Below are 27483 nucleotides of genomic sequence, written 5' to 3' on the forward strand. Positions count from 1 at the left end.
AAGACCCCCCACTCCACTGACTTGACCGCTCCCATCATCTACCATCTCCCTATCCCCTACACTTCCTCACCCAGGTTCCAATGGGTGGATCACGGTTATAGTCACTCCCTGGTCAAAATCTAAAAAGTCTGCCGGCTCAAGGGAAACAAAAGCAAATATGAACTACTAGGACCTCATCAAGATAAAAAGCTTCTGCACAACAAAAGAAACAACAAAACTAAAAGGCAAGTATGGAATGGGAGAAGACATCTGCCAATGACATCTGATAAAGGGTTAGTATCCAAAATCTATAAAGAGGTTATCAAACTCAACACTCAAAAAAATAAATAATCCAGTTAAGAAATGGGCAGAAGAGAGGAGCCTGGGTGGCGCAGTCAGTTAAGTGTACAACTCTTGGTTTCGGATCCAGTCACGATGTCACAGCTCGTGGATTTAAGCCCCACATCGGGCTCTGCGCTGGCAGTGTGGAGCCTACTTGGGATGCGCTCTCTCTCTTTCTCTCTCTGACCTTCCCCGGCTCATGCTCTCTCTCTTTCAAAATAAAAAAAAGAAAAAAGAAAAGGGCAGAAGACATGAACCGACGTTTGTCCAAGGAAGATATCAAGATGGCCAACAGAGACGATGCTCAACATCACTCACCATTAAGAAAATACAAATCAAAACCACAATGAGATACCACCTCACACCTGTCAGAATAGCTAAAATTAACAACAAAAGAAACAACAGGTGTTGGCAAGGATGTGGAGAAAGGGGAACCCTCTTACACTGTTGGTGGGAACGCAAACTGGTGTAGCCACTCTGGAGGAGTATGGAGGTTCCTGAAAAAGTTAAATAGAACTACCCTATAACCCAGCAATTGTACTACTAGGTATTTACCCAAAGGATACAAAAATACTGATTCGAAGGGGCACATGCCCTCTGACGTTTATAGCAGCGCTACCGACAATAGCCAAACTATGGAAAGAGTCCAAATGTCCATCGACTGATGAAGATATAGTATATACATAAATGGTGTATCACTCAACAATCAAAAAGAATGAAATCTTGCCATTTGCAACAACGTGGATGGAGCTACAGTGCATTTTGATAAGCAGAAAAAGTCAGAGAAAAACGAATACCTTATGATTTCACTCATATGTGGAATTTAAGAAACAAAACAGATGAACACAGAGGAAGGGGAAAAAAAAGAGGAAAGCAAACCATAAGAGACTCTTAACTATAGAGAACAAACTGTGGGTTGATGGAGAGAGGTGGCCATGGGATAGGCTAAATGCAAGATGAGTATTAAGGACAGCACTTGTTGGGGTGAGCACGGGTATTATACGTAAGTGACATAATCATTAAGTTCTACACCTGAAACCAACTTTACCGTGTATGTTAACTAACTAGAATTTAAATAAAAACTTGAAAAAAAAAAGGTCTGCCTTCTCAGTGCCAGCATCAGAGTAGCTTAACGCTGTTGGAGACAAAAAAAGTACACACTTAGGTGACTGATTATACTCTAAATTCAGAGCCACAAACCTGAAATAGACACATAAACTGCCCAGAAACTAAGTTATATTTCCTTCGAATTCACTTTCCCTGAGAATACTACCTAACAAATTCTCTAACTGCAAACCTCCCCATACTCAGTCTCCAGCCGATACCTTCACTTCAGACTTTCTTGATCAAACTGCAGCAATCATTCTCCTCGTCCTCCACCACCAAGCCTATAAATCCACCCCATATTCTCCTCTCTCCTATAAAAATAACACAGAATGTTCTTAATTCCTATCAAAAGCCAATCCTTTCCTTCCTACATTTTCAAAAACTGTTTCTTGCCAAATTATTCTGCCCTTTCCTCACCATCTATTTATCCCTTTGTATTAGACCACTAGTTCTCACCAACACAATTTGCCCCCCGGGGGACATGTGGCAATGTTTGAAGTTGTTTTCAGTTGTTACAAGTGGGTGATGCTACTATGACATAGTGGGTAGAAGCCTAGGATGTTACTGAGCATCCTACAAAACACAAGACACCTCCCTCCCCCAAACAAAAATTATCTGGTCAAAAATGTCAACTCTGCCACAGTTGAGAAACTCCATACTAGACCTCTTTTACTATCAATCACTCTCAAAAGCCCTCTCTTGAGCCCATATTCTCCTAAGCTACGTCCTATTTCTATGCCTTCCTTCATAGTGAAGCTTCTTAAATGAGTTGTCCACAAAGCTATCTTCACTTCTCCATCCATATTCTACTTTTCGGCTTACTCAGACTTCCACCAAACCTTTCTTGTGAAGTAACTGTTGTCAAGTCCCCATGTACCATCCTTGACTAAGTTCTGTTGATTCTGTCAAAAATGTGTCTTGAAGCTGTCCATTTCTTTTCATTTTCACTGTCACCATGCTGGAAAAGTCACCACTGTCAGCTCCAGCAAAAGCCTCTTAACAGGGACCTTGGCTTTCACTTGACCCATCTGCATAAAGCAGCTAAAATGATCTTTTAAAAATACTTCCCTATTGGAGCGCCTGGGTGGCTCAGTTGGTTGAGTGCCCAATTCTTGATTTCAGCTCAGGACTTGATTCTGAGGTTGTGGGATCGAGCCCCATGTCAGGCTCTGTGCTGAGCATGGAGCCTGCTTAGGATTCTTTCTGTTTCTCCCTCTGCCCCTCTGTCCTGCTCCACTCTCTCTAAAATTAAAATACACACACACACACACACACAGGAACCAAAAAACCTGTCCTTATTTTAATGCTTTAGTGGCTTCCTACTATGCTTTAATAAAATTCAAATTATACAATGACCCATAAAGTGCTCCTGCTTCTCGCCCCTGTACTTCTTTCCAACCTCACCTCCTTCCACTAAACCCTCTGCTCACTATGCTCCATGAACACTGGCCTCCTCTATGTTCCTCAGACGTGCCAAGCTCTCTCCCACTTCAGATGTGTACTACTGGTCTCTCTGTGCCCAGTTCTTCACATGGTTGGCTCACAGCTTGTCACTCAATAGTGTATCACTTGGTTTCTTTCTTGGCATTCATCTTATGTAATAACAGGTTATTTTCATTTTTACAGCTAATATCTCTATATGCTGTCTATGTGCAGCATATAGAGATATTAACTCTTTGTTAACTTAATCCTCAAAACCTGTAAGCCATTATTTTTATACAGAAATGAAGAAACCGAAACATAAAAGGTCATAAAGCTAGAGTACAGCAGAGCCAGGATTCGAACCTGAGCATTCCAGCTCTGGAGCCCATACTCCTAATTACTAAGCTGCACTCCCTTTCTGTTCATTTAACTCTTTATTGTTGGTAATACAGGCATCTGAAACTGAAATCTTGTCTGTCTTATGAACAAGTGTTAGATGCACAGACAACACTCGATGAATTTTAAATACTGGTAAATGAATCACCTAACTCTAATTGCCTGATAAGAACATGGGGATTTCCCCACTCACATCTTGTGTATGGCAGCCAATGTTGCTAAGTATCTCATAAACGGTCCTTCTTCACTTGTCTAAATTCTTCAGATATAATTATTAATCCAGCCCCTCCTCCCCTTAAAATCTATCCCAACTTACTTTGCTAATTCTAGTCCCAAATAACATAAAAAAGTGGCCATATGCCATTGAAACAACATGAAGATGGAAAAAAGCATCTTAAAATATTACAAAAATCCTCTGAGGTCCAAAAAATTTACAACATTCTATTCTTATTCTTTGGGGACTGGCTTGCTTCCAAGCATGAAACAAAAGCCAGCAGACAGATGATAACCAGCACTGAATGCCCACAGCCAGACAACTGGGGAAATAACCAGTATCTAGACTCAAATTGCAACTTTACTACTTAACATAAAGAGAGATCCCTTAAGAGTATCTTCTTGGGGCACCTGGGTGGCTCAGTTAGTTAAGCGTCTGACTTCAGCTCAGGTCATGATCTCACAGTCCGTGAGTTCGAGCACCGGTCGGGCTGAGTACTGACAGCTCAGATCCTGGAGCCTGCCTTGAATTCTGTGTCTCCCTCTCTCTCTGTCCCTCCCCTGTTCATGCTCTCTCTCTTTCCTTCAAAAATAAATAAAAATTAAAAAAAAAAAAAAGAGTATCTTCTTATCCAAAAAATGGTGAATGAGAATTCTTATTTCAAGAAAAGAAGCGCTAAATGCGGTAATTCAGTGACTAGCTCATAGCAGAAGCCATCAAACCAGGCTTCAGGATTAGTAATTTCCACTTTGTTCAAGTATGTACACTAATTACCTTACATTTAATTTTAGCTCAAAGATACTTATTTAAATGCCAGGCAATAATATTAATATGAACAGAACTAACATTTGTTGAGTACCTATTATCCTCTAGATATTGTCTTAAGCCCTTTGCCTGTTTTAACGTACACATCATTTCAGTTTTACAGATGGAAGAGCAGATGGTTTAAGTAATTCATCTATAGACATACACAAGTAATTCACCTAAAGCCATATTACACAGAAGATGATAGAGCCAGGAGTAAACCCCAGATGGTCTGATTCAAGACCCCATACTCTTACCACTAAGCTATACTTTCTCTTTGGGGAGAGAAAGATAGGAGTAAGACATTTCCCTTTGCCCTCAAGGAGCTTTAGTTCAGTTTTATATGAATTCTATTATTCAAAGTCATTTCAAATCACCCCAGGTTTAGGTTTTGTTCACTAACAGAGACTTCTTAATACAAGGTCAAGTCATAAAATTCAACTTTGCTGCACAAGCACATTATACTTTCACCAACAATTAAGTAGTTCCCAAGAACCGAGAAAGAAAAAGGCTATCTATACTATATAGGTAGATCCTAAATGGACTGAATACAGCACAAGTTTCCCTATCTGTGGTGGCAACAAAGGAGATTATTTCACTCTCTCATCCTTCTCCCTACTGTTCCATGTAAGATGACTGTATAGTTGTACTTGCTAGTCTTAAGAAGGAAACTCAAGTGAGTTTTATCTTTACAACCCTATTCCACAGAGACAGACTTACCTTTTACCTGCGTAAGGTCAATCCCTTTCTCTGCTGCCAATTTCTTTGCAAGAGGACTAACGAACAACCTTCCCTTTGGTCCAGCAGGAGTAGTAGGGCGGGTGGCTGAAGGTGTAGGGGCTACAGGTTGGGGAGTTGGAGGAACAGGGGCCACCTTTTGAAAAAAGTTAGATTGTTAATTCACCACTGCAAAGGCTGGTCTGAAAGATAAGGAGTTTACATTTTATTAAGAAGTCAAGATATATTAAGTAATTTTTATCTTTCTCTCAAAGATCATAATGCACATTTCCCCTGCTTAACCAACTTAATATAACAATATGAAGAGGAACAACAATACTTTATGTCAAAGACAGTACCAAGTTATCTTTGTGATAACATGGAGAGGCAGGAAATTTAATACTGTTATCCAGTATATAATATCTTCATAGGCTTTCTTCACGTTACTCTCTTGCTGCTTCTTATTCTCATTTTTTTTTTTTTTATTTAAAAAAAAAATTTTTTTTTTAACCTTTGTTTTTTATTTTTGAGACAGAGAGAGACAGAGCATGAATGGGGGAGGGTCAGAGAGAGGGAGATACAGAATCTGAAACAGGCTCCAGGCTCCGAGCTGTCAGCACAGAGCCCGACGCGGGGCTCGAACTCACGGACCGCGAGATCATGACCTGAGCCGAAGTCAGACGCTTAACCGACTGAGCCACCCAGGCGCCCCTCTTATTCTCATTTTCTTACATGACCAACATGGTTTTTGTTTTCAGTTATCGTCATTTCAAAGTAATAAATTATGCTGAAGGTTCCATGTTGAAAATATCTTAATAAACGAGCACTACTACTTGCCAGCTCCCCACAAACGTAGGGCAGTAAGAAATCAAGTTTCCTTTGACAAAAATATTGTACGTAATCTAAACTCACATGATTCTAACATCTACAGAAGGCTGGTGATAATGTTATCTATGCCTGGACTTCACACAAGTACATAATAGATATATAGTATATAATGTAGAGCATATAAGCAACAAGACTAAATTCTAAGCAAAACAAGCCATGCTACATCAAGGTTCTAATGTATTATAAACAGAAACCTGACCCACTATCATAAGCAAATACCAAGAGTACTGACAGTAACAAAGATTAGTTGACCCTCCAACGACATGAGTCTGAACTACACAGGCACACTTACACACGGATTTTTATGGTATGGGACTGTAAATCTGTTTTCTCTCCTTTATGATTTTAATAACATCTTCTTTCTCTAGTGTGCTTTAAGAATACAGCATACAATCTATATAATATACTAAATATATGTTAATGGACTGTCTACGCTGTTGGTTAAGGCTTCTGGTCAATAGCAGGCTTAGCAGTTAAATTTGGGGGGAATCCAAAGTTATACATGGATTTGCAAGGGCGCAGTTTGTGCCCCAGTCCCTGTGTTGTTCATGAGTCAACAATATATAATAAATTCTACAGAAACTGGGGAATGAAGTATTAACTCCCATATACACATCTACACCTAAAGCATAAAAAGAACATGTCATCTCAGCTTTGTTCTCAGCAGACCTCATGACAGTAGGAAAAAAGAAACAGACACAGGTCAAACAACTATTAGGTGGGCAGTGCAGTGCCACATACCTGTAGATCTCCACAAATGCTCACTATGTCCATCTTTTTTTGTTTTTCTTTTTCAGATTTTTTTTTTTTTTTTTTTTTTAAGTAATCTCTATACCCAACATGGGGCTTGGATTCACAATCCCAAGATCAAGTCATGCGCTCCTCCAACTGAGCCAGCCAGGTGCCCCTAACTATCTCCTTCTTTATTCATAGAGTCTTAGGGTGGGAAGGAACCTAGGATATTATCCAGTCTAATCCCTTAATTTAGAGATGAACAAGGTAATGTTTCCTCAATTCTAGAAGCATACATACCGGGGGTGGAGGAGATGGTGGTGCTTGTGGTTTTAAATCAGTTACTTCAGTTGGCCTATAGTCAGCAAATGCTGGTATATCTTCCTCTTTTTCTACAATGATACAGAGTGGGGTTCCTAGAGGGACATCTCTTGTGCCTTCAGGGATCAGGATTTTTGCCAGGTAACCCTCTTCCTGTACTTCAAAACCTTGAAAAGAAAGAAAAACCATTATGGGACTTAAGGGACTCCACTATCTCACCAAACTCAAAGCAGTTTTAAGTAAAAAGCTCTTCTCCTTCAAGCTAGCTACCCAACCTTTGGTGAGCTACTCTACCTCTCTATGTCACAGCTCCTTCAACTACAAAATGGGGTAACGATAATACCTACCTCACAGGGACGTTATAAGAATTAATATTTTCCAAGAACCTAGAAACAGTACCTGGTACAAAGTAAATACTAAATAAATAGCTGTTTAGTGCACTATGAGAGATTACAGACAGTAGTTAATTCTGAATATTTTTCTAAAAACATCTCTAAGGGAAGCCCCTACACAGACCCATAAGACCTCAAGCTGGCATCAACTGTACCAGTATGACATCAGCTGTACTGCTAACACATGGATGTTAAATTAAGGGAACTACTAGGTTTGACAGTGATGTGGGATAAATTATGCCCCTAAAAGCACCTTTGGAGTTTTTCAAAGAGATTATATTGGGTATTCAACTATTCCAATGTAAAGAATATGGTATTACTAGGGTTTCTAAGGAATTTACAACTTAACATTTTATTCAGCTACTGCTCTTGGAAAGAACTCCAATGTGAAGTGTTTCAAAAGTAAAACTAAAAGAAGCCATCGCAGAGGACAATTTTTGCCTTGCAGATCTGGGCTTTCTGTTGTGTTGTGCCTCTCCCTGATGAACACATCTTTGACGAATCTTTCCCTTCTCCAGTTAAGCATTAATATCCAATAAGAGATTTAAAAAAAAAAAAAAAAAGACTTCAGGGCCACAATAGAGTTGGACCAAGGTAATACTTCTCCAGTGCCTAGAGTCTCTAGAATACTATCTCCATAGCTATACTGGTATTCAAGTTAAAATGCAAAGCTCATCTATTGTTACCAAGATGTTTGTTTATATCTTTTTTCACAAACAGAATCCTTTCTTCTAATAAAATCTTCTGGGAGGAATACAATATACAAAAGGATAAAAAAGTGGTTGCCCTGGTGGAAGTTGGGAAAAGGGGCAGGGCACAACAAAGTCCTGTCATGAAGTCTCCTTGCCCCAAAGTACCATCAATGACTCAGGGGGTTGGAAGAACACAATCTAAAAACCACCATTGCAGAGGATGCCCAGAATCTCCCACTGCATCTTTGAGGACTGGACAGGAAATAGATTCATCTACTAATTATCTGTAAATATCATCACAAATATACAATTGTCTAGGTGGGTTTTGTTCTGAGCATAACAATGAATCAGAAAGGGAATACATGGAAACGTGACATGATACCCAAACAGGTATCATGACTCTATCAGTCGTTCTCAAACTATGAAACCAATCCAAACCCTGGTTTTAGTTTTTCCTCACAGTCATCTTAAATTCTTTGGTATTTTCCTGCCTTAGAAGTACTTTTCTCATGTTTCTTCTTTTTTCCCTTGCCCAGTTTAGAGAATGGCGGTTCTGATGTAGCTTCTTAGCAACATAAGAATGTTAAGAAGCAAACTCTAACCTAAAAATAATGTCTAAGTTGACATATCCTTGATTCATTTAGAGTGTGGTGTGGAACTGACAAATCCCACTACATACACTTCTGTTATGACATATTCTGTTCCAGGAAACGAATCCCCAAAATTAAAATTTTTCATGTTATCACTCACTCATTATAGGATAGGACGGCAATCCTCTTCCCTCATTGGAAAACTCAGTGCCTCAACCATTAAGAGCTGAAGAAATCTCACCTATAGTGGCCTTGTCAGTCTCTATCTCTGCCAATAAATCTCCTTCACTTAGCTTCTCACCCACTTTTTTTTCCCATCTCTGAACTGTGCCCATGGTCATGGTGGGAGAGAGGGCAGGAAGAACCACCTGCAGAAATAAACACACATTACTGCTTAATACGAGGAAGACTTGGAAACAATGGCACTCAAGCAAGCTTCAATAGCTTTATGGAATGATAGTGACTCTGATGATCCAAATTCCCATCTGTCTAATGCCTTCCTAAAGTAAAAGTTCAATGCCTCAATGCCCCACCAGTTAAATCATCCTTCAAATCTCAAGCTTTACATTATCACTCATACTTTGATTCCTCCCCCTCCAAAGTTAAAAGCAATGGGTATACATGAAAGATTTCTTCCTAGATAGTCAAAATTAATTCAATTACATCTCTAAACACAGAATATCTTTTCTTCTTTTTTATTACATAGGTTAAGCTAGAATTTTTCATTTCCACAGAATGACCTTGGTCTAGAGTATTTCATTAAAATTTTGCTGTGCTCTGTATGAGCATATATCCTTTTACTCAGAGGAAACTTCATTCTCCCAAACTTCCGGATACCTTACCAAGATAAAAAAAAAAGAACGTTATGAAAAATTATATACCAACAAATTGAATAACTGAGAAGAAATGGATAAATTACTAGAAACATATAACTTTCCAAAATTGAACTGGGAAGAAACTGAAAACTTGAACAGACCAATCACTAACACCGAAACTGAACCCAAAACTCCCAACAAACAAAAGTCCACAGATGGCTTCACAGATGAATTCTACCAAACATTTAAAGAAGAGTTAATACCAGGACACCTGGGTGGCTTAGTTGGTTAAGCATCTGACTCCTGATTTTAGCTCAGGTCATGATCTCACAGTTCGTGGGATCGAGCCCAATTTCGGGCTCTGCACTGACAGTGTGGACCCTGCTTGGGATTCCCTCTCCCTCTCTCTCTCTCCCACCCTCCCTCTTGCCCCTTGCCTGCTTGTGCACACACATGCTCTCATTCTCAAAATAAGTAAACTTGAAAAAAAATAAAGAGGAGTTAATACCTAGTCTGCTCAACTATTCCAAAAAATAAAAGAGGAAGAAAAATTTCCAAATTCATTCTACAAGGCCAGCACTACCCTGATACCTAAACCACCAAAAAAAAAAAAAAAAAAAAAAAAACAAACCAAAACCCCCCCCCCAAAAAAAACCCAAAAAAAATCACTACAGCCAATATCTGATAAACATAGATGCAAAACTCCTTAACAAAATATTAGCAAACTGAATCCAACAATACATTCAAAAAAAATTCATTCACCACGATCAAAGAGATTTATTCCAGGGATGCAAGAATGATTCAATATTTACAAATCAATGTGACAGATCACATTAATAACAAAAAGGATAAAAACCATATGATCATTTTGACAGATGCAGAAAAAGCACATGATGAAGTACAATACCCATTCATGATAAAAACCTTCAGCAAAGTAGGTTTAGAGGGAACATACCTCAACATAGTAAAGGCCATATATGACAAACCTATAGCTAATATCACCTTCAATGGTGAAAAACTGAGAGCTTTCCTTCTAAGATCAAGAAGAAGACAAGGATGTCTACTCTCACTTTTATTCAACATAGTACTGGAAGTCCTAGCCACAAGCAATCAAACAAGAAAAAGAAACAAAAGGCATCCAAATTGGTAAGGAACAAGTAAAACTCTCACCCTTTGCAGGAAAAATAAACAAAAGAACTGTTCTTACAACAGTGACTTCCGCCCCAATAAAATCTAAACATCAGATTGGCTGACCTAAATGAAAAAGTGCTTTGACATTCGTATGGCTTGTGTGTCCACTGAATTTAGACGCTTTACTCCGTTATTATGGGTTTTGTTTGCTTCCTCTCAACACCAGGATTATGCTGAGAGAAAAATCATTTCAAATAAAGCCTCAGGAAGGCATGAAAAAGAAGAAACACAAACTTGGAATGCTAATTACAAACTTTTTTAAATGTTTTTTTCTGCTCAGAAGTTGTCATCTCCACCTACTTCTTAAAAACTAGTGAGGCCAATAATCTCTACACAGTATCTTAAAGGATAATTAAGACACAACTGTAACACTTTGCACACAAAGCTACACACAGAAAATGGAGAAAAATGAGTGAGTCTTATGTAGTGAGAGACAGTTTGCTAAACAGGATGAAATAAATGTGTGAACTGAACATCGCACAAAACGTCACCACACAAAACGTCTATTAACAACAGACCACGGAGAAGAACATCATGCCCAAAAAAGAAAATGATTCCTATACAGAAATTTCTACAAATACACTAGGTGAAAGAAAAGTTTTAGTTTTAAACCTTAAGAAAAAGGCCAGCTGCTTTTTTACCCATTTCCAATATTCAAAACACAAATATACATGGGATAACCCTAGTATCTAATAAACTGCTTTAGTCTCTTAGAAACAGATTTAACAGAACCAACAGTGATTACTATTTATTCCCTTCAGCTCTTTTGCAATGCTATTATATATGTTTATTTTACACTGACTCTTTATTGTCAGTTTCCTCATTTATTAATATTGCTGGACTACTTCACCCACTCTTAGAAAAAAACACCGTATGTCAAAGAAAAATATCAACTGATGACTTTTATTCAATAGATAACGTGTGAGGCCTACTAAACACTCTATAATGTTCTTGAACGAACACTGCCAAGAACTATCTTGTCTACCACGTGGAGGTTGGGAAAGGTTAAAGGAATTGTCCTAGTTCATATACCTGGAAATAACAGCTAGGAATAAAACTCAATTTTCATGTTTCAATCTCAACTTACTTTCAAATGACAAGAGCTAGCCATATTTAACACCAGTGTCCAGGATGGGATAGCCATCGATGAAAAATAATGAACAATAAATTTTCTAGAGCAAACACCCAGAGGCTGAGGCTCACCTGCATGTGAGTGGGATAGGAGCTACCAGGAGCCTGAGCAGAAGGTGTGGGTGGTGAAGCAGGGGCAGCGGGGGTTGGTGTTGCCGCTGCTTGCGGGGTAGGTGCTGCCGCGGAATCCAGTGTGTAATTTTTAAAGGCCTCAATATCCTCAGGCCTAAGGAAGAGAAGGAATGCGTAAATACAGGGAGTTATAAGGCAAGTTTACCTCCTAGAAAAGTAGAATTAGAAACCTTTAACTCCTATTTTCTCAATTCTGGGTTTAAATACTCCACCAAGCACATAAGTTCCACAAATTACCAAAGTACTACTCACTTCTCAACTGTGATGCAGATGATTGCTCCAACTGGAACATCTCTGGTACCTTCAGCCACAAGTATCTTTGCCATGTAACACTCCTCCAGGCTCTCAAATCCAACAGTGGCCTTATCAGTTTCGACCTTTTAACACAAAGCAGGAGCTTAAGCTCGTGCTACCAGTATGAAATTTATTAGATTGTGCCTAGAATCACACAATTCAACAGTCTGGTGAAGATGTGAAGATAAAGCCTCTTATTATAGATCTGAAAGGAATTATTTAAAAAAAACACCTTAGCTAAAAATCAGTCTGGCTAGTTGCTGACAGCATCTCTAATCAACCTTCTCTAATATCAGGTTGTAAAAACCGTCTAAGTTTCTTAAGCAAAAAGAGTAAGTACCTATCCGGAAAGCGAACACTCAGTGTAGCTAAGCCAGTTCCTTCTGACTCATTTCCATATTTTAAACAACTTACCTCTGCAATTAGTTCACCCTCATTGATTTTTTCCCCTTCCTTTTTTTCCCAACGGGCTATGGTGCCTGCCTGCATTGTGGGGGAAAGAGAGGGCAATGGAACCTGGAGGAAAAAAGGAGAAACAATAAATTAAAAAAAATGTTATCTCTCAGTCTGGTTTAACATTTCATTCAATTTTACTTAATGCGAAGAGTGTACTGAGTCTCATCTCATGCCGGGCACTGGGGACAGAAAGGGAGTTCCTGCCACCAGTTCTCCAGTGACAGGGTTCCTGCTCCACAATCCTGCGGGACTGACAGAGCACCTAATTCAGCAGACACTGCACAAATAGCTTCAGGTTTGGAACCCTCCTTTCAATGGACTAGACCAGGAGAGGGAAGCCTGGAATTCTTTCCCTTCAATAGAATAAACAGATCAGAAAGATAAGCTCAACAGCCAGAGCAAAGCTGGGTATTGGAGAAAGGACAAATGATACATACTAGGAACGGGGAGGAGGATCACTAAGGACTCAGAGAGAAGATTCCAACGCCAAGAAGTCTGCCCTGAAGGACAAACTGGCTCCCGTGAAGGGCAGGTCTGGGGCTCACCTTCTGATGCGGGGGCAGGCTGTAACAGCGGCGGCTAGGCGATCCCAAAAGCTGCAGCGCGAGGCGATTCCTCGGTGTGGCCCACGAGCTGGGGCTCCACCCGCAGAGTGCGCGGACCCTGCCATACCCCGCGGTCCCGCTGCTGCAACGAGCCGGAGCCGCGCCAGCCCGCGGGGTCACGCAGGGAGCTCCCGGGTCCTCCCGCAAGGCGGTCCACCGAGCCCCGAATCCTGCCCTTGGGGCCACATTCCGTGCCCGTCGAGCACAGACTCGCCACATACTGCCAGCGACCCCCACACCCCAAAACCAACGCCGTCTCCGGAGTGACCTCTCCAAGAGCAGTGCGGCGTTGCCGTCAGCCACACCGCGCAGCCGCACATTGTCGTAAAATGGGCTCCAAAAGGTTGGCGGCACCCCTCCCCAGACCAGAAATGGGTGGAACGTCAGCTGTTCTGCCGGTAGTAGGGTAACGGGTGGCCCACAGCGGGTAGGGGCGACTACTTTGGAGCCACGGGGGCAGGGGTGTTCCAGCGGAGGCAACGTAGGGGCAAGTTTGGGAGAAATGAGACGCAGGGAGGAGTAGGAAGGTGGAAGGGTCCTAAGGCATCTCAGGGTAAGACGGAGCCGCCAGGGAGGGGCCTAAAAAGGCGGCAAGAGCCGGCTACTAAAGGCAGAATGGTCTGAGAGGTGGGCTGAGGGGAGTGGCCAAGTTTTGAGAAAAGCGGAGTGGTGAGCGGGAGGACGCGCCTGATGCTGAGAGCCCGAGGCCAAGGGCGCGGTCTTGGGGCGCTGAGGAAGGTTTGGCGAGCGGAGCGGGTCAGCTCGTTTCTGTGGTGTAACCTCCCCCACCCCCGCTCCCGCCCTTCCTGACCCTTCCGTGCTCAGGTGTGGGCCTCACTCGGTGCAGTCTGCGGGAGGTTACAAAGCTTTAGTTTCGCGTTTGTAGCATAACCGGCAATCCCAGTGAACAGGTTTTCCAGCCAAATGAAGGGCAGCCAAACGGAAGGTTAGTTTCCCCATTCAGCTGTGCCGTAACGGGACTAAGCGTAGGAAGATACAAGGTTACAAAACAGATTTGCGTTTCTAATCTATAGAATCCCTTTAGATCGCAAAAAACTTCGTTATGCTTGACATATTTCTTTTTTTTTTTTTTTTTAATTTTTAAAATGTTCATTCATATTTTGGGAGCCAGAGCGTGACGGGGAGGGGCAGAGACGGAGACAATCTGAAGCAGGCTCTAGGCTCCGAGCTATAGGGCTCAGGCGCTCTGTGAGATAACGACCTGAGGTGTAGTCCCACACTTAAACGACTGAGCCCCCCCAGGTGCCCCTGTTATGCTTGAAGTATTTCATACCGAAACTAAACTATAACCCCGTGAGAGCGGGGAGCATGTCTATATTGTTCTTTGATGTATGCCCGGAGTTTAGTATAGTATCTGGTAAATAGTGGAGGTTGAGTTCGTGTGGTTTGAATTAAATGAAGTTACCTACAACATTTGTTAGGTACGCTTCTGTAGGATTATCATCCTGTAATTAAAAAAAAAAAAACCTCATTTCTGAGCTGCATTTAGATCTCTAAGTCCCCAGTGTACAGATGGTCATAGAACACCAAGAAAAAGAAAAAAAGGAAAAACCAACATTTGAAAATATGTCAGCCTTTGCTAGTAATTAAACATTTGGAAAATTAAAGACAGTACTATTTCATACTCAAATAGGAAACTGTAAAAAGTAAAAAAATGAGATGGCAGAGAAAGAGATGCAGTTGTTGAGTGGACTGAATAGTTGGTTGTTTTTTTTAATGAAGTTTGGTTTTCTTTTGTTATTTTATTATTTTTTTGATGTTTATTTATTTTTGAGAGAGAGAGAGAGGGAGACACAGAATCCGAAGCAGACTCCAGGCTCTAAGCTGTCAGCACAGAGCCATTCGCCGGGCTTGAACTCCATGAACCAAACTGCAAGATTAAGACCTGAGCTGAAGTTGGAGGCTTAACCAACTGAGCCACCCAGGTGCCCCTGGTTGTTTTAAATACACATTTTTGAAAGTCTCTAATGTCTCTTTTGCATTAAAGACTTTTGTCATACAGGGGCTCCTGGGTGGCTCAGTCAGTCGGTTGGGTGTCCGACTTCAGCTCTGGTCATAATCTCATGGCTCATGGGTTTGAGCCCCGCGTCGGGCTCTGTGCTGGCAGCTCAGAGCCTGGAGCCTGCTTCGGATTCTGTGTCTCCCTCTCTCTCTGCCCCTTTCCTGCTCACACTCTGTCTCTCCCTCAAAAATAAACATTTAAAAAAAAAAAGACTTTTGTTACATAGTTGATGCTCAGGTTCTTATTTGTTTGCACATTTACATATAATTTCAAAAGAAGTGCTAAGTCAATGAATTTTCTTTGACAGTAATAATGTTTTGTGCTTACATTTGAAATAACAACAGTAAAATGTCTATAGCAATGAAGTAATCCTTATCTCCGCTCCCCAAGTAATGAGTAAACATGTTACCAGGGAGATCACTTGAGGGAATGGACTTTCACTAAATGTAAATGGCTTTACTGATTAATTTCGGTCAATAAACACAAGTGAAAATGATGAATGGTATTTAGTTTGCAAACTCCATTTTATTCATGGTTTTTTCTGCTTTTTTAAAAATTAGTTCACAAATCTGGTACATACAGGCAGTTAAAAAACTGGTTATCACTTTGATAGTCAGAAGCCTCTGGTATAACACAGTCTTCATGAAAACAAAACAGGGAGAATGCATGGTGGTAATCTCTTTGAAAGCAATGCTTGCAAACATCCATGTTTCTAAGAAAAATATAATTTTACATATATATTTTAAGCAAGCTATACCTCTTACATAAATTCAGACAATAGGAGTGTGCAATCATAATGCTTATTTTATGGAAAAAATGAAAATTATAATTATGCCATAATTGCTTTTCAGTAATTATTAGAGTCCTCTTGGATTTGATGTGTTTTCCCTAATTTTCAACTATCCTGGTCAAAAGGAGCTGAAATGGTACTAAGTAAGAATGCCAATAAGGAGAGTTTAACTCAAATTCTTTAGGTACAAATTATATAGTGTTTCAATTCCAGCTAATTTAGGGAACTGAGAATAGTTGTCAATTTTTAAATGATGACTTTTGAGGAACTGAGCTTTCTTCTAAACTAGTTTTTGTGAGAGGATCATTTTTTTTTTAATCTAACAGGATTTAGAGGTTATTTGAGCTCAAGACATTCTAGTCCCTTGGTTTTTTCAAAGAGAATTTCAGCAGTGTCAGGATGGACTATCCCTCAAAAATGTCACTAGGGGACAGTTCTCTGAATAAATCAAGAGGCTTCTAGTACAGCCAGAGTAACAAACAGGAATCAATTCAAACCAGAAGGAACCAAAGCACAACACTTCCTCACAAGGTTCTGGTCTTCAGAAACCGGAATGAGGATTGCCAATACACTGTACACAAGAATTACTGGAGTGACATCCTGTAATCCGGGTGTTTCGTTATTACCTGTGGCATAGGAGATTCATGAGCTAAAGGGGAAAAAATTATCTCCTTTTCTCCCCTGACTTCAACTTCAGATTTCTATAGAGGCACTAAGGCCATGCATCTCCTCTTCCAAAGGACAGAGCTATAAAAGCCAAATAAGGTGAAGGACTTTGGCATTTTTCTTCCATTCAATTTTCTCTGAAAAGTTAAATTCTCCATAACGGTAAGGACGTTTGCTCAAAGAAAACTGACAAGTAAAAACTAAAGAAACAGACACTCAAGATCAATTGTACTGGAAATACAGTAACGGATTTTGGCCTGACAACTCTCATGCTGTCTTATAGCAAAACACTAAAATTCATGCAACAGAGAAATTGGTGACATGAGGACTTTTACTCCAGACTTCCTGGGGGAAAAAAACACTCAGAATATACTGTTTTCTTCTGTTTGCTTCATAATGTATTATTCTTGCTTTTGACTGACTGTCCCAAACTTTCCCAGTCATTTTTGATGAGAAATTCTTCAAAAGGAGATCAAGCGAACTTACTGAAAGATATCAGGTATCTTATGAGCTCCTTCCATCTGCTAGAGGAGCAATCAAATAGATTATGTAAAACTACCTCCACAACATGAAACTACCTCCACAAGGAAAATGGCAGGTAGAATTAGAACCAGGAGTTAGTTGTCATCAGCATACTTGTAACAAAATAAAGCTTGTTCTGAAACCACAAGGGCTAGGAGAAGAGCCTGTATAAAAGCTACTGGGTTCTCTAGAAAATGGATACAGTATACGGAATGTGAGAAGATACAGAACTCACACTCAAGTTACAAAAATAGACATGGTTCTCAGACAAAAGGCAAATGAGTACAAAAGAATTCTCCAAACATGAACTATTTTTAAAAGACACATCTATATAAAACAACAAAATGTCATTTCAGAGCTCCAGTGAGTAGTTTGTTAAAACAGTTGGAAAAGGGAGATGAAATAGAGACAGACAGATCAAGAACCCAGAACTGACATGTCTGACTCTTCTGGTTGGCAGTGGTCACAGGCTGACTGCTTTGGGGAATGAATATGTGTGTGTGTGTGTGTGTGTGTGTGTGTGTGTGTGTGTGTACATACATACATATATATACATATGGCTGATTAGTTGATGGTGTTTGGTAAGTGACTGAGAAAACCCTAGTTATTCAGTAATCTCTGAAAGTTTAACTCTTCTTTTAGCTTCTACACTGGACAGTGTTGCACATGAGAAAGGATTCTAGGTTTTTTACCCAGAATCAACCCTGCCATTCACAACTCATGCTCCATGCCCCATGGTTCCTATTGTGCCCTAAAGGATCAACCTAGACTAAATATATAATAGAAAATAACTCTGGCCTTGAAATGAGGAGGGGCAGACCAGTGACTCATGCTCAGTACTCATAAATCACAAATACCAAAATTAATGGTCTGTCTCCTTTTGACTGCAGAGGAGATGCCACGAGCTACAGGAAGTCATGAGAGAAAGAAAGTCAAGAAAATATGGGTAGCAGCACCTTTCCATACCCGCCTGGATTTTTAAGGAGACTTTAAACTCCTTTTTCCTTTCAAACACAAAGTTCATCAGTTGGAAGGGGAAAACATGGCTCTACAGTGACAGAGTCCCTAGAGAAAACTGGCAGTACATGAAACATGCCCTCCATGGGCTAAAGGACAAGTTGCAGAACCAGTTAAGACACAAGAGGCAGCCAAAGGTCTTCCTCAATCGCGGTTTTAGCAAGTATAGCACAATATGGGCTTTTTCCATCCAGTCAACAGTTCAGCACCATCCATGTCCGGTCCAAAAAATTCCTGAAGAGTGGGTTTTCATCTTTGGTACCGCCTCATGAGTTATTCTTGGTTTGCAATAGCTGCAAAGAAGCAAAAAAGCTGGTACCTTTGCCTTGTCTGTGAGTACAAATGCTGGGACTCTGATTGCTGCAACCATTGAGGCCAATTAAAATAAAACTGTAACACACAGGAGTGATGCATCCAATTCCCAGGTTCCAGATAATAGCAGCCATGCCCCTACAGGAGCGGGATCATCCATTCCCATTGGTTAAGGCCTTTGGTTTGTTGTCCTCAGAGTAGAATAAAACACTGTGTTCCCACGGACAAGGAACTCCAGATGGACCCATGGTCTACAGTTGACAGGGGTTTTAAAAAATGTACTACGTATACCAGGCACAGAAACAGCACTGGCCTGGGGCTGTTACACTTGGAGAAGCTTCTGTTTTGGTAGCACGAACTAGAAACTTCTTAGTGTATTCTGGTTTTAGTCCTCTTTCCTGAGTGAAACAGCCAGGGGGTGCCAAGTTCCACAAGCCCCCAGTCTAATACTCAGCATTAATTCTCTCCATGGTCTTCTTCCACCCAGGCTACAATTTTCCCTTCCCAACCAGGGATGGCATCGTCATCGTGGAAAACCTAGAGGAAGAAAAAGAAGCCACAGTGAAAAAATAACAGGATAAGACAGTGACTCTCACTAGACAACTGCTGCTGCTAAAAGTAAGATCTCAAACATAAAGGATAAGAAAATATAGAGAAAAGCCTGAAGCTAGAGGCTATGTCCCTTTGGTTCTGTCCCTAAAGTTATAACTACATATTTATGTATTTAATATTTTTAATGCATGCAATACATTATTATATGTTATTATGTACTATATATTCTTAGTTCTACATCTATGAAATGGTAAAAGCATCCCTAACTCTGCTTTGCTCATGGAGATCAATAAGATTTAATATATTACTAACCATGAAGCACTTTGGGCTCCTTGGGAGAAAGCAGCAGCATAAGCATTACACAAGTGAGAAAGGGGAAAATTTCGGTCCCAAGTATTATAAAGAAAGGGTTAGAAAGAAGACCAAAAGAACATGCAGTTCTTTTTATTCATTCATTCAATGAATTTCTTAAGCCACCAATACAACAGGGCTATTAAAGCATGTTGAGGAAATATTTATGAAATAAAACATCAGCTTTAATCACAATGCAACCACTTGTAATATGTCAGAACCCAGAATTCTCTTCCCTGTATATGGCAGATGGATTATAAAGAGAGGCGTAGGCTAAGAATATAGTCAAGGAGTTGAGAATAAGCATAGGTGATTTTCTAGAAGTTCCTCATTTTCACTATCTGAGAAACTACCATCACAATGTACAGTTCCATATATTCATACCTATTTTACTCTATGTAGGAAGCAGAAAGGTTTCTAAGATTTGACTGCACATAGAAAAGGGACCCCCAAACCAGGCGTTTGTTCAAGCTTAGGTTCTTTCCTTAGTAAAATCAGTAACTGTATCCAAGTCTGGTCAAAGTGGTTAAGTCCTTGAAGCGAAGAAGCTGTCAACTCCTTGTGCAATTCCCTGACCATCTAGGTCTAGGGTAATCAGACTGTGGTCTGAGGCTCTGGGAAATTCCGCTGACCTGGTTAGGGAACTCGGGTACTGCTGGGTATCAGTCCCTGAGGAGGTGGCTCTGGGAATCAGCAGCACACCACCCAGACTCCCCTCGGATTCTGTACCTCCTCTTTGACAGTGCCAAACTCAGGATCCAGCGCTTTAAAATGATACCGGTGATTCCCCTCCCGGTCAATGGCTGCTTTAAAATCCTTTAGTGTCACCTCCCCCAACCTGCAACAAAAGGCAAGAGTGCTAAAACAGACTGTTCATCAGTAGGCTGGAAAGATGAGACGTTAGCTTTAAACCCAGGCCCCTGCCAAAGACTCTCCAGGAAAAAACAGCATGGCCTTGTTAGGTCCCTGCCCCTGATAACCCAGACAATTCTACAAGAGCAGAGCTGAGGGAGCCAGTCACCATGAGGGAATGAGAATGGCATTCCATCTGGGGTGATCTGGGAATTTAAAAGAGATGTATTGTTTCAGCAGCAGCCAAATCACTTTTCCCTGTTTTACTCTGGAAATAAGACATACTGTCTCGGAGATCTAATTTGCTGAGCCATCAATATGTCTAAGTTCTCTGATTTCCTTCTCTGCAACAATGTTCCATTTCACCATCTTCATCCTTCCAGCTTCAGAAAGCTCCCCTCTAGCCCACAACAAGTAAGCAAACTCTCTAGGAAAGGGGCAGCCTACTCCTTCTCTCAGTAGTTGGTTCCAGAGTTAAAAAAAAAAAAAAAAAATCTTTCTTTCAAAGCCATTTGCCTTACAAGGGAGCATAAATGAATGTTTGAAGGCTGTTAACGTGAATTCTCAACTGCTCAGATGCAGTCATCAGACAGTACCAAGATCAGTGAGGAACAGCCTGGAGGGCTAGTGTGTGATCTATGGCTATCAGCGGAGCTATTTTATGAGCCCTTAAAAAAATTATTTTTCCTAACTTGGAACATATCTGTGTATCAGGACTGGAAGTGCTATTACGGTGTCTGTACCCAGAAGCAGATCAAGACATGTCCCTTGTAGTGCCGCTGGTTAGTGGTAACAATGAGACTAGAACCCTGATCCTGTATTCTTACTGCACTGTACTGATTCTCAAACACTGCTCAGATGGTTGCATGGGCAGTAACTACTGATTCTGCCCCCTGTCCTTTTTAAAAGAGGAATAACGATCCCAGAATCTCACCTCTTTGGTATATTGACCATGAAGGGTGTAAGTGACCGGTCAGTGAAATAGAGCACTTTAGTGCAGGTGCTGCTGACAGCCGGAGAGCTCTGTGAGTGAGGCAACTCTGCAATCAGAGAAAGACTCTATGGTCAGAACCGAATGTGCTCCCAACCACCCCTCATTTCCAGTTATTCAGAGTGTCCCAGGAGAAGGAAGCTGCCTGAGGTCACAGCACAGCTTTCACACCCTTGCAAAACACCACGTCCACAGGGTATGAGCCACAGGAAGTCACCACTGAGGCCACAAAGCCAGGAGGTGCTTCGGACATGGACACTATCATGAAGCCATTTCTCACCCGTTCCAGGTTATTTCTAGCAGGGAACAGGAACTTTCCTGACAGGCATTGTTGCTCAGAGTCAAAAGAGGTCAAAGAAGCCAGGCAAGATTTCAGCAAAGGAAGAATGGACGCAATAGCAGGAGCTACAGACACAGCCAACATTCAGACAGCGGGAGAAAATGCTCATGCAATCCACGGACAGAGAAATGAGCAGGGACGAGAATCACAGGAGCACAGTAACGTTAGAAACTGAGATTCCAAGGGGCCTTATGCTTCCTGTACCAAAGGTATGAGACCAGGGTGCCTGGGTGGCTCAGCTGGTTAAGTGACCACCTGTGCTGACAGCACAGAGCCTGCGTGGGAGTCTCTCTCTCCCTCTCTTTCTCTGTCCTTCCCCTGCTAGCATGCTCTCTCTCAAAATAAATAAATAAACTTAAAAAAATAAAAATAAAGGTACAAGACCTACCTTATCTCTTGGCTACACAGGATCTATATGTGTGGGTCCCATGGTTTTTAACTCAAATTCCTTGGTCCACATCTTATCTCTACCCTTTGTATAGGTACTTAAGGAAAATTTTTAATTAATAAGTACCTATGATTATGACTTTAATAGGAGAAAAGACTAATTAGGAAACTTTTATCATAAGAACGAACAATTATTGTTGTATCTTATAATCTACTTAATGTAATTGTTATAATACTAAAATCTCTCCTGCAATTCCACTTACACATATTTTCTTAACTTATTCTAGGCATTTCAACATCCTTGTCATATCTGAATCTACTCTTGCGTAGACACTGATGGACTCTTAACAGTGGCTTGCGTCTTTCTTGCTTTTGTGGATGTCTCCTAATTTACTACTGAATGTCAGACATCATATGTAAGACAGTAGAGAGTGACTTACAAAATGTTTTTGTTTAGAAATGCGCACACTGCTTGTTCCCCAGCCATTAGTAGGGATTGTTAATCTAGACAGGAACTGAGCTGGGATTGGGATTTTTGTTAAGGTTACTTTTGGTGTACCACCATCTTTAAATTCCTCTAGAGTTATGTTTATTTAAAAACAGATTTAAAGGGGCGCCTGGGTGGCTCAGTCGGTTAAGCGTCCAACTTCAGCCAGGTCACGATCTCACGGTCCGTGAGTTCGAGCCCTGCGTCAGGCTCTGGGCTGATGGCCCAGAGCCTGGAGCCTGCTTCCGATTCTGTGTCTCCCTCTCTCTCTGCTCTTCCCCCGTTCATGCTCTGTCTCTCTCTGTCTCAAAAATAAATAAACGTTAAAAAAAAAATTAAAAAAAAAAACAACCAGATTTAAAAAATAAATAAAAATAAAAGGATTCACCCAACTTCTATCCTTTTGTGTCTGACATCATTCACTTAACAGAACCTTTTCAAGGTTTATCCATGTTACAACATGTTATCGGTGCTTCATTCCTTTCTGTGGACGGATAATATTCCATTGTCTGCACGTGCCAGACTTTGTTGATCCATTCTTTGAGTAATGAACATTTGGGTTGTTTCTACCTTTTAGCTATTGTGAATAATGCTATGTACAAGTTTGGTTTTTTTTTTTTTTTTTTTTTTGAATTCTTGCCTTTAATTCTTTTGAGTATTGACACCTAGGAATGGAATTGCTGGCTCATATAGTAATTCTATATTTAGGTTTTTGAGGAACCACCAAACTTTTCCACAGCAGCTGTATCATTTTATATCCCCACCAGCAATGCATGAGCATTCCAATTTCTCAACATCCTCAATACTTATTTTCCATTTCTTTAGAACCACCTAGTGAGCGTGAAGTGGTAGCTCACTGTAGTTTTGATGTGCATTCCCTAATGACTAATCGTTTTTTGTTTTGTTTTGTTTTTCTTTAAGTTTTTATTTATTTATTTTGAGAGAGAGAGGGAGAGAGAGAGAGCAAGAGAGCGCACCCGCCAGCCGAGCCAGGTAGGGGCAGAGATAGAGGGAGACAGAGAATCCCAAGCAGGTTGCACACCCCAGCACAGAGCTGGATGTAAGGCTCAAACTCATGAACCGGGAGATCATGACCTGAGCTGAAATCAAGCTCAACCGACTGAGCCACCCAGGAACCCCGCCCCTGCCCCCCAACCTCCAGTGACTAATCCTTTTAAGCATCTTTGGATGCTTTGGAGAAATGACTTTAGAGAAGTGACTATTCAAATCCTTTGCTTATTTGTTACTGAATTTGTCTTTTGTTGTTAAGTTGTAGGAATTTTTTAGATATTTTGTATCCTAGACATGATTTTCAAATATTTTCTCCTATTCTCTTTGCCTTTTCACTTTCTTGATAGTGTCCTTTGATGCAAAAAAGTCTTTAATTTTGATGAAGTCTAATTTCCCTATTTTTCCTTTTGTTGCTCATGCTTTTGATATCTGAGAACCCAAGCTCATGAATATTTTCCGTATGTTTTCTTCTAAGAGTTTTATAGCTTTAGCTCTTATATTTGTATCAATGATCCATTTGTAGTTACTTTCTGTACATGTACTTTATGTACATGGTGTGAGGTAGGGGTCCATCTCTGTTCTTTTGCATGTGGATACCCAGTTGTCCTAGCGCCATTTGTTGAAGAGACTCTTTGCTGGTCAAATGACCACAGACTTAAAGATTTATGTGAATTCTCAATTCTATTCCACTAGTCTATTGTATCACTCTCTACGTTTGAAATAATTATTATTGTTTTCCCTTAGAGTGAAAGTTCAGAAAAGAAGTAAATTCAGAGAGAGGATTACTCTTTCAGGAGATTTGGCTGTGATAAAAAAGGAGAAAGACAGGGTATAGCCAGAGGGGAATACCTGGAAGGTATTTTGAGACAATTAACATTTGCCTTGCACCTCTCACATGCCACACACTACACCAGATTATTTGCATACAATATTTCATTTAAAGTGCATAATCCTTAAAGATTTTCTCCAATTCATGAACAAGGAAACTAAAATGCAGTCATGTTAATTTAACACCCTTGCCTGTGGTCACATACCCTGCTGAGAGCCAAAACCGCACCCCAGATCTGTTGGACTTCATACACCATATTTTTCCCACTCTATAGTTTTATATCCAGTTTTGGACATGAGTTTTAAGTGCCCTTCTACCTACAGGGAGATACCTAGTTGTCATTCAAAAATATAGCTCTGAAGTTCAGAAAAGGGCTGGAGTTAGAGACTAAAGTTTAAAAATAATTAGCACATAAGAGTATGTAAGCCATGGTAGTGGAAGGGATCACCAAAAGAAAATATGAAAAAGCCGAGGTCTAGACCTCCTATGGATCCCAGGGCACACCAACATTCAACAGTTCGACAGAGAAAAGAGAAGAGAAGAGAAGAGAAGAGAAGAGAAGAGAAGAGAAGAGAAGAGAAGGAGATCGTATCTAGTTCACTAGACAGCACACGCCAAAAGGGCAAGTACCAAGTCTATCTTGTTTCTTCCTGTACCTCGAACGTCTAACATGGCGCTACACAATGGATGCTCGATAAATATTTGTTGAATGCATAATTGGTTGGCACTGAAGTTAAAGAGGAAGAATGTTTACAGAAGGAGACTATTCAAGAATAGCAAATGCTTTTGAGCAGTCAGTGGAAGATAAGGTTTGAAAAGTAACCACTTTGATGAGGCAACAAGAAAGTCAACAGTGAGTCAATAAAAAGAACATTAAGTGGATTAAGTGAGTAAAAGTCCAGCTGATGGCTTGAAAGTGAATAGGAAGAAAGGATGCAAAAAGAACAAGTGTGGACTGTTCTTTCAAAGTTTGATGTAGGGGAATAAAAGAAGAAAGTCAGTAGCTAGAGGGCTTGTGAGTTACACACTCACTTCTCATTTTCGGAGAAGAGACTATTTAGCTTATTTGTGAATACAGAAATTAGATTAACGCCCTGGTTTACGAGCAGCCGGGGATTTATTTGCAGGGGATAAGTACTGCATATACACAAAAGGGTTTTTCCAGGAAGGGAGGAATTTTTCAGACTTAAAAAATAATTTTCAAATATTTAGACTTGTCTACATTGGGAGTTTATATTAGCCTAAAGAAAGTACTGCAGAGGATAACAATAAAATAAAAAGTCTCTCAAGAAAACAGAAATGACTGTTTCAAAACAATGCTAGAAAAAGAAATTGAAACAGAAATTGAAGAGAAAAGAAGTTAGTACCAAGTAATCTTGGTACTAATATAATTAGATATCTGGAGGCTTAGATGTTATTTTATTTACTCTACAAAAAATATTTTACCTTTCATATTTTTGCAAATATCTTTAAGTGTTTTACTTTAGGTGTTGTTTATTCATCTGGTTTTCAAAACATATACATATATGTGTGTGTGTGTGTGTATGTATGTAACATACAAGACTGGTTATGGTCAGCTTTTCACTATTTGGTTTTTGTAGATTATTATTTACTTTTATATTTGGCCTGAATACACTATAAAAGATAATAAAAGGTGAGCTTTATTAAACCAAAAGGTAAGATACACGATAAAAGAGAAATCACCAGGCAGGTTTGATTACCAACATAATTGAATGAACGGGGAAAGAAATGTAACGACAGGGCTTAGAGCAGGTTAAATTACTTCTTAGGCAGGGCCACTAGATGGCGCAAATCCTTCGTGGGACTTAAACTGAAAGACCAGGGCACCTAGTGTTAAGGAAAATCTCCAAAGAAATTAAACATCTTGCCTCTAGGAAGAACTGGAAATTTCCTATGCTATTTGGGACTGTGTGTTTTTGTTGTTTTACGTTTTTCTTTGTTCAATGTAAATGTTTTGATCGTGTATATTTTCCAAAGAGATTTTAGCCTGAGTCAGCAGCATCTTGCACGTGGCTAAATGGTACTTGGGGTGATGGTAGTGATGATGACGGTATGTGTCTCCATAGTTCTAGAAGTAACTCGATTCAACTGTATTGCTATAGCAACAACATAAGAGTGAAGTACTACAAGAAAAATTCTGTTCTCAACATGTTAGTAGCGAGAAAAATACTAAATTTCTGATCTAATATGCTACGAGTCCTTACTGAACAATAAGGTGTACTTACTTGAATTAGGGGGCCAGGATTCCCGGTATTCACTACCTGCTTGAGTTCTTGGTAACTTGCCCCGAACCTGAGGAGCCACACAAAAATCCTAAAATGATCAGCAGGAGAATTTATCCAAGAAATTTAAATCATAAAAGTACATCTAAAATATATACTTTCCTACCACATCTTCCACAGTATACCAAATTAGACACATTTAGCCTAATATTAATGATGTACATTTGTAACAGGCTTTCTAGGTTCCAGTGCATTTTCCCACATATTTCCACATCCAGTGCTGAGCTCATTCAGGGGAAAAGGGGAAGGGGAATAAGCAGTAAAGAGAGACCCTGTGGGGTCAAGAACCACCATTCCTTAGACACTTAGGCAATTTCTAGGAGCAAGAGTAATCATGAACTCCCTTCCTGGAGAGTCACACCATGACGAAGAGTCCACTCCACTGAGAGGAAAACCAAAGAGAAAAGCAGCCACAAACTCTGACAGGATCAGCGTCTTTAGCCCTGCCTTTATCTCAATTAAACCTGATGAAACTGAGTTCTGTGGGAGCCTGCCTAAGAGAAACACCACAGAAAGAGGATTACCCTTCTGTCTTGTTTCTTCTGGCTCTCCATGGCATGCAGGCGCTCCATAAGGCTGGAGATGCCCTGTTCCAAGCTGTCAATGGTATGGTGCTGAGGATCATGGCCACTGAAGCTATTGCGCAGGCTTCGGAGGGCATCTCGAACCAGCTGCAGATCGCTGGTCTGCGGGCAGAAAGGAGGTCACACTGACGTGGTGCAGTGCCGTATTCTTAACCGTGTCCCAGCCGCCGGGCTTAGGACGGTAGAGGAGAGAGGCTTCCAGGATAGATCTTTTATTTTCAAGGGAGGAGGTGTGAATTTAAGAAA

The 27483-nt window shown here is 40.4% G+C and overlaps 2 protein-coding genes and 1 long non-coding RNA gene across 15 annotated transcripts in view; 1 reads left to right on the forward strand and 2 right to left on the reverse strand.

Annotated features, from left to right (window-relative positions):
- DLAT (dihydrolipoamide S-acetyltransferase) overlaps positions 1-13510 on the reverse strand; it is a 28955-nt gene extending 15445 nt beyond the window's left edge. Inside the window, exons 1-7 of the mRNA XM_078432734.2 lie at positions 13161-13510; positions 12574-12675; positions 12118-12242; positions 11806-11959; positions 8838-8964; positions 6902-7089; positions 4985-5138 (exon numbers count right to left, since the gene is read on the reverse strand). Of these exons, the coding sequence (XP_078288860.1) occupies positions 4985-5138; positions 6902-7089; positions 8838-8964; positions 11806-11959; positions 12118-12242; positions 12574-12675; positions 13161-13439 (1129 nt within the window). The 5' untranslated portion in view covers positions 13440-13510. The remainder of the gene's footprint in view (positions 1-4984; positions 5139-6901; positions 7090-8837; positions 8965-11805; positions 11960-12117; positions 12243-12573; positions 12676-13160) is intronic.
- A 143-nt stretch (positions 13511-13653) lies between these two features.
- Positions 13654-22633, forward strand: LOC132660861 (uncharacterized). 3 transcript variants are annotated; one of them, XR_013550023.1, is made up of 4 exons: positions 14052-14166; positions 19038-19168; positions 21586-21845; positions 22311-22633. It is a non-coding gene; the product is annotated as an uncharacterized LOC132660861 (long non-coding RNA). The 3 variants fall into 3 exon arrangements; XR_013550024.1 differs by lacking the exons at positions 14052-14166; positions 22311-22633 and adding an exon at positions 13654-13773 and having other exon boundaries at positions 21586-22167; XR_013550022.1 differs by lacking the exon at positions 22311-22633 and having other exon boundaries at positions 21586-22167.
- The window catches only part of DIXDC1 (DIX domain containing 1), a 73624-nt gene continuing 61884 nt past the window's right edge, over positions 15744-27483 (reverse strand). For 5 of the 11 annotated variants that reach the window (XM_060604684.3, XM_078432733.2, XM_078432732.2 and 2 more), the window contains 5 exons: positions 27178-27339; positions 26597-26684; positions 21240-21345; positions 20183-20291; positions 15744-19087 (listed from right to left, as the gene is read on the reverse strand). In XM_060604684.3, the coding sequence (XP_060460667.1) occupies positions 19007-19087; positions 20183-20291; positions 21240-21345; positions 26597-26684; positions 27178-27339 (546 nt within the window). In that variant the 3' untranslated portion in view covers positions 15744-19006. Of the gene's footprint in view, positions 19088-20085; positions 20292-21239; positions 21346-26596; positions 26685-27177; positions 27340-27483 lie in introns of all 11 variants that reach the window. The other 6 variants (XM_060604686.3, XM_060604692.3, XR_013550020.2 and 3 more) reach the window with 5 other exon arrangements.

Source organism: Panthera onca, chromosome D1 (assembly GCF_046562875.1).
Source record: "Panthera onca isolate mPanOnc1 chromosome D1, mPanOnc1 haplotype 2, whole genome shotgun sequence".
NCBI lineage: Eukaryota > Metazoa > Chordata > Mammalia > Carnivora > Felidae > Panthera > Panthera onca.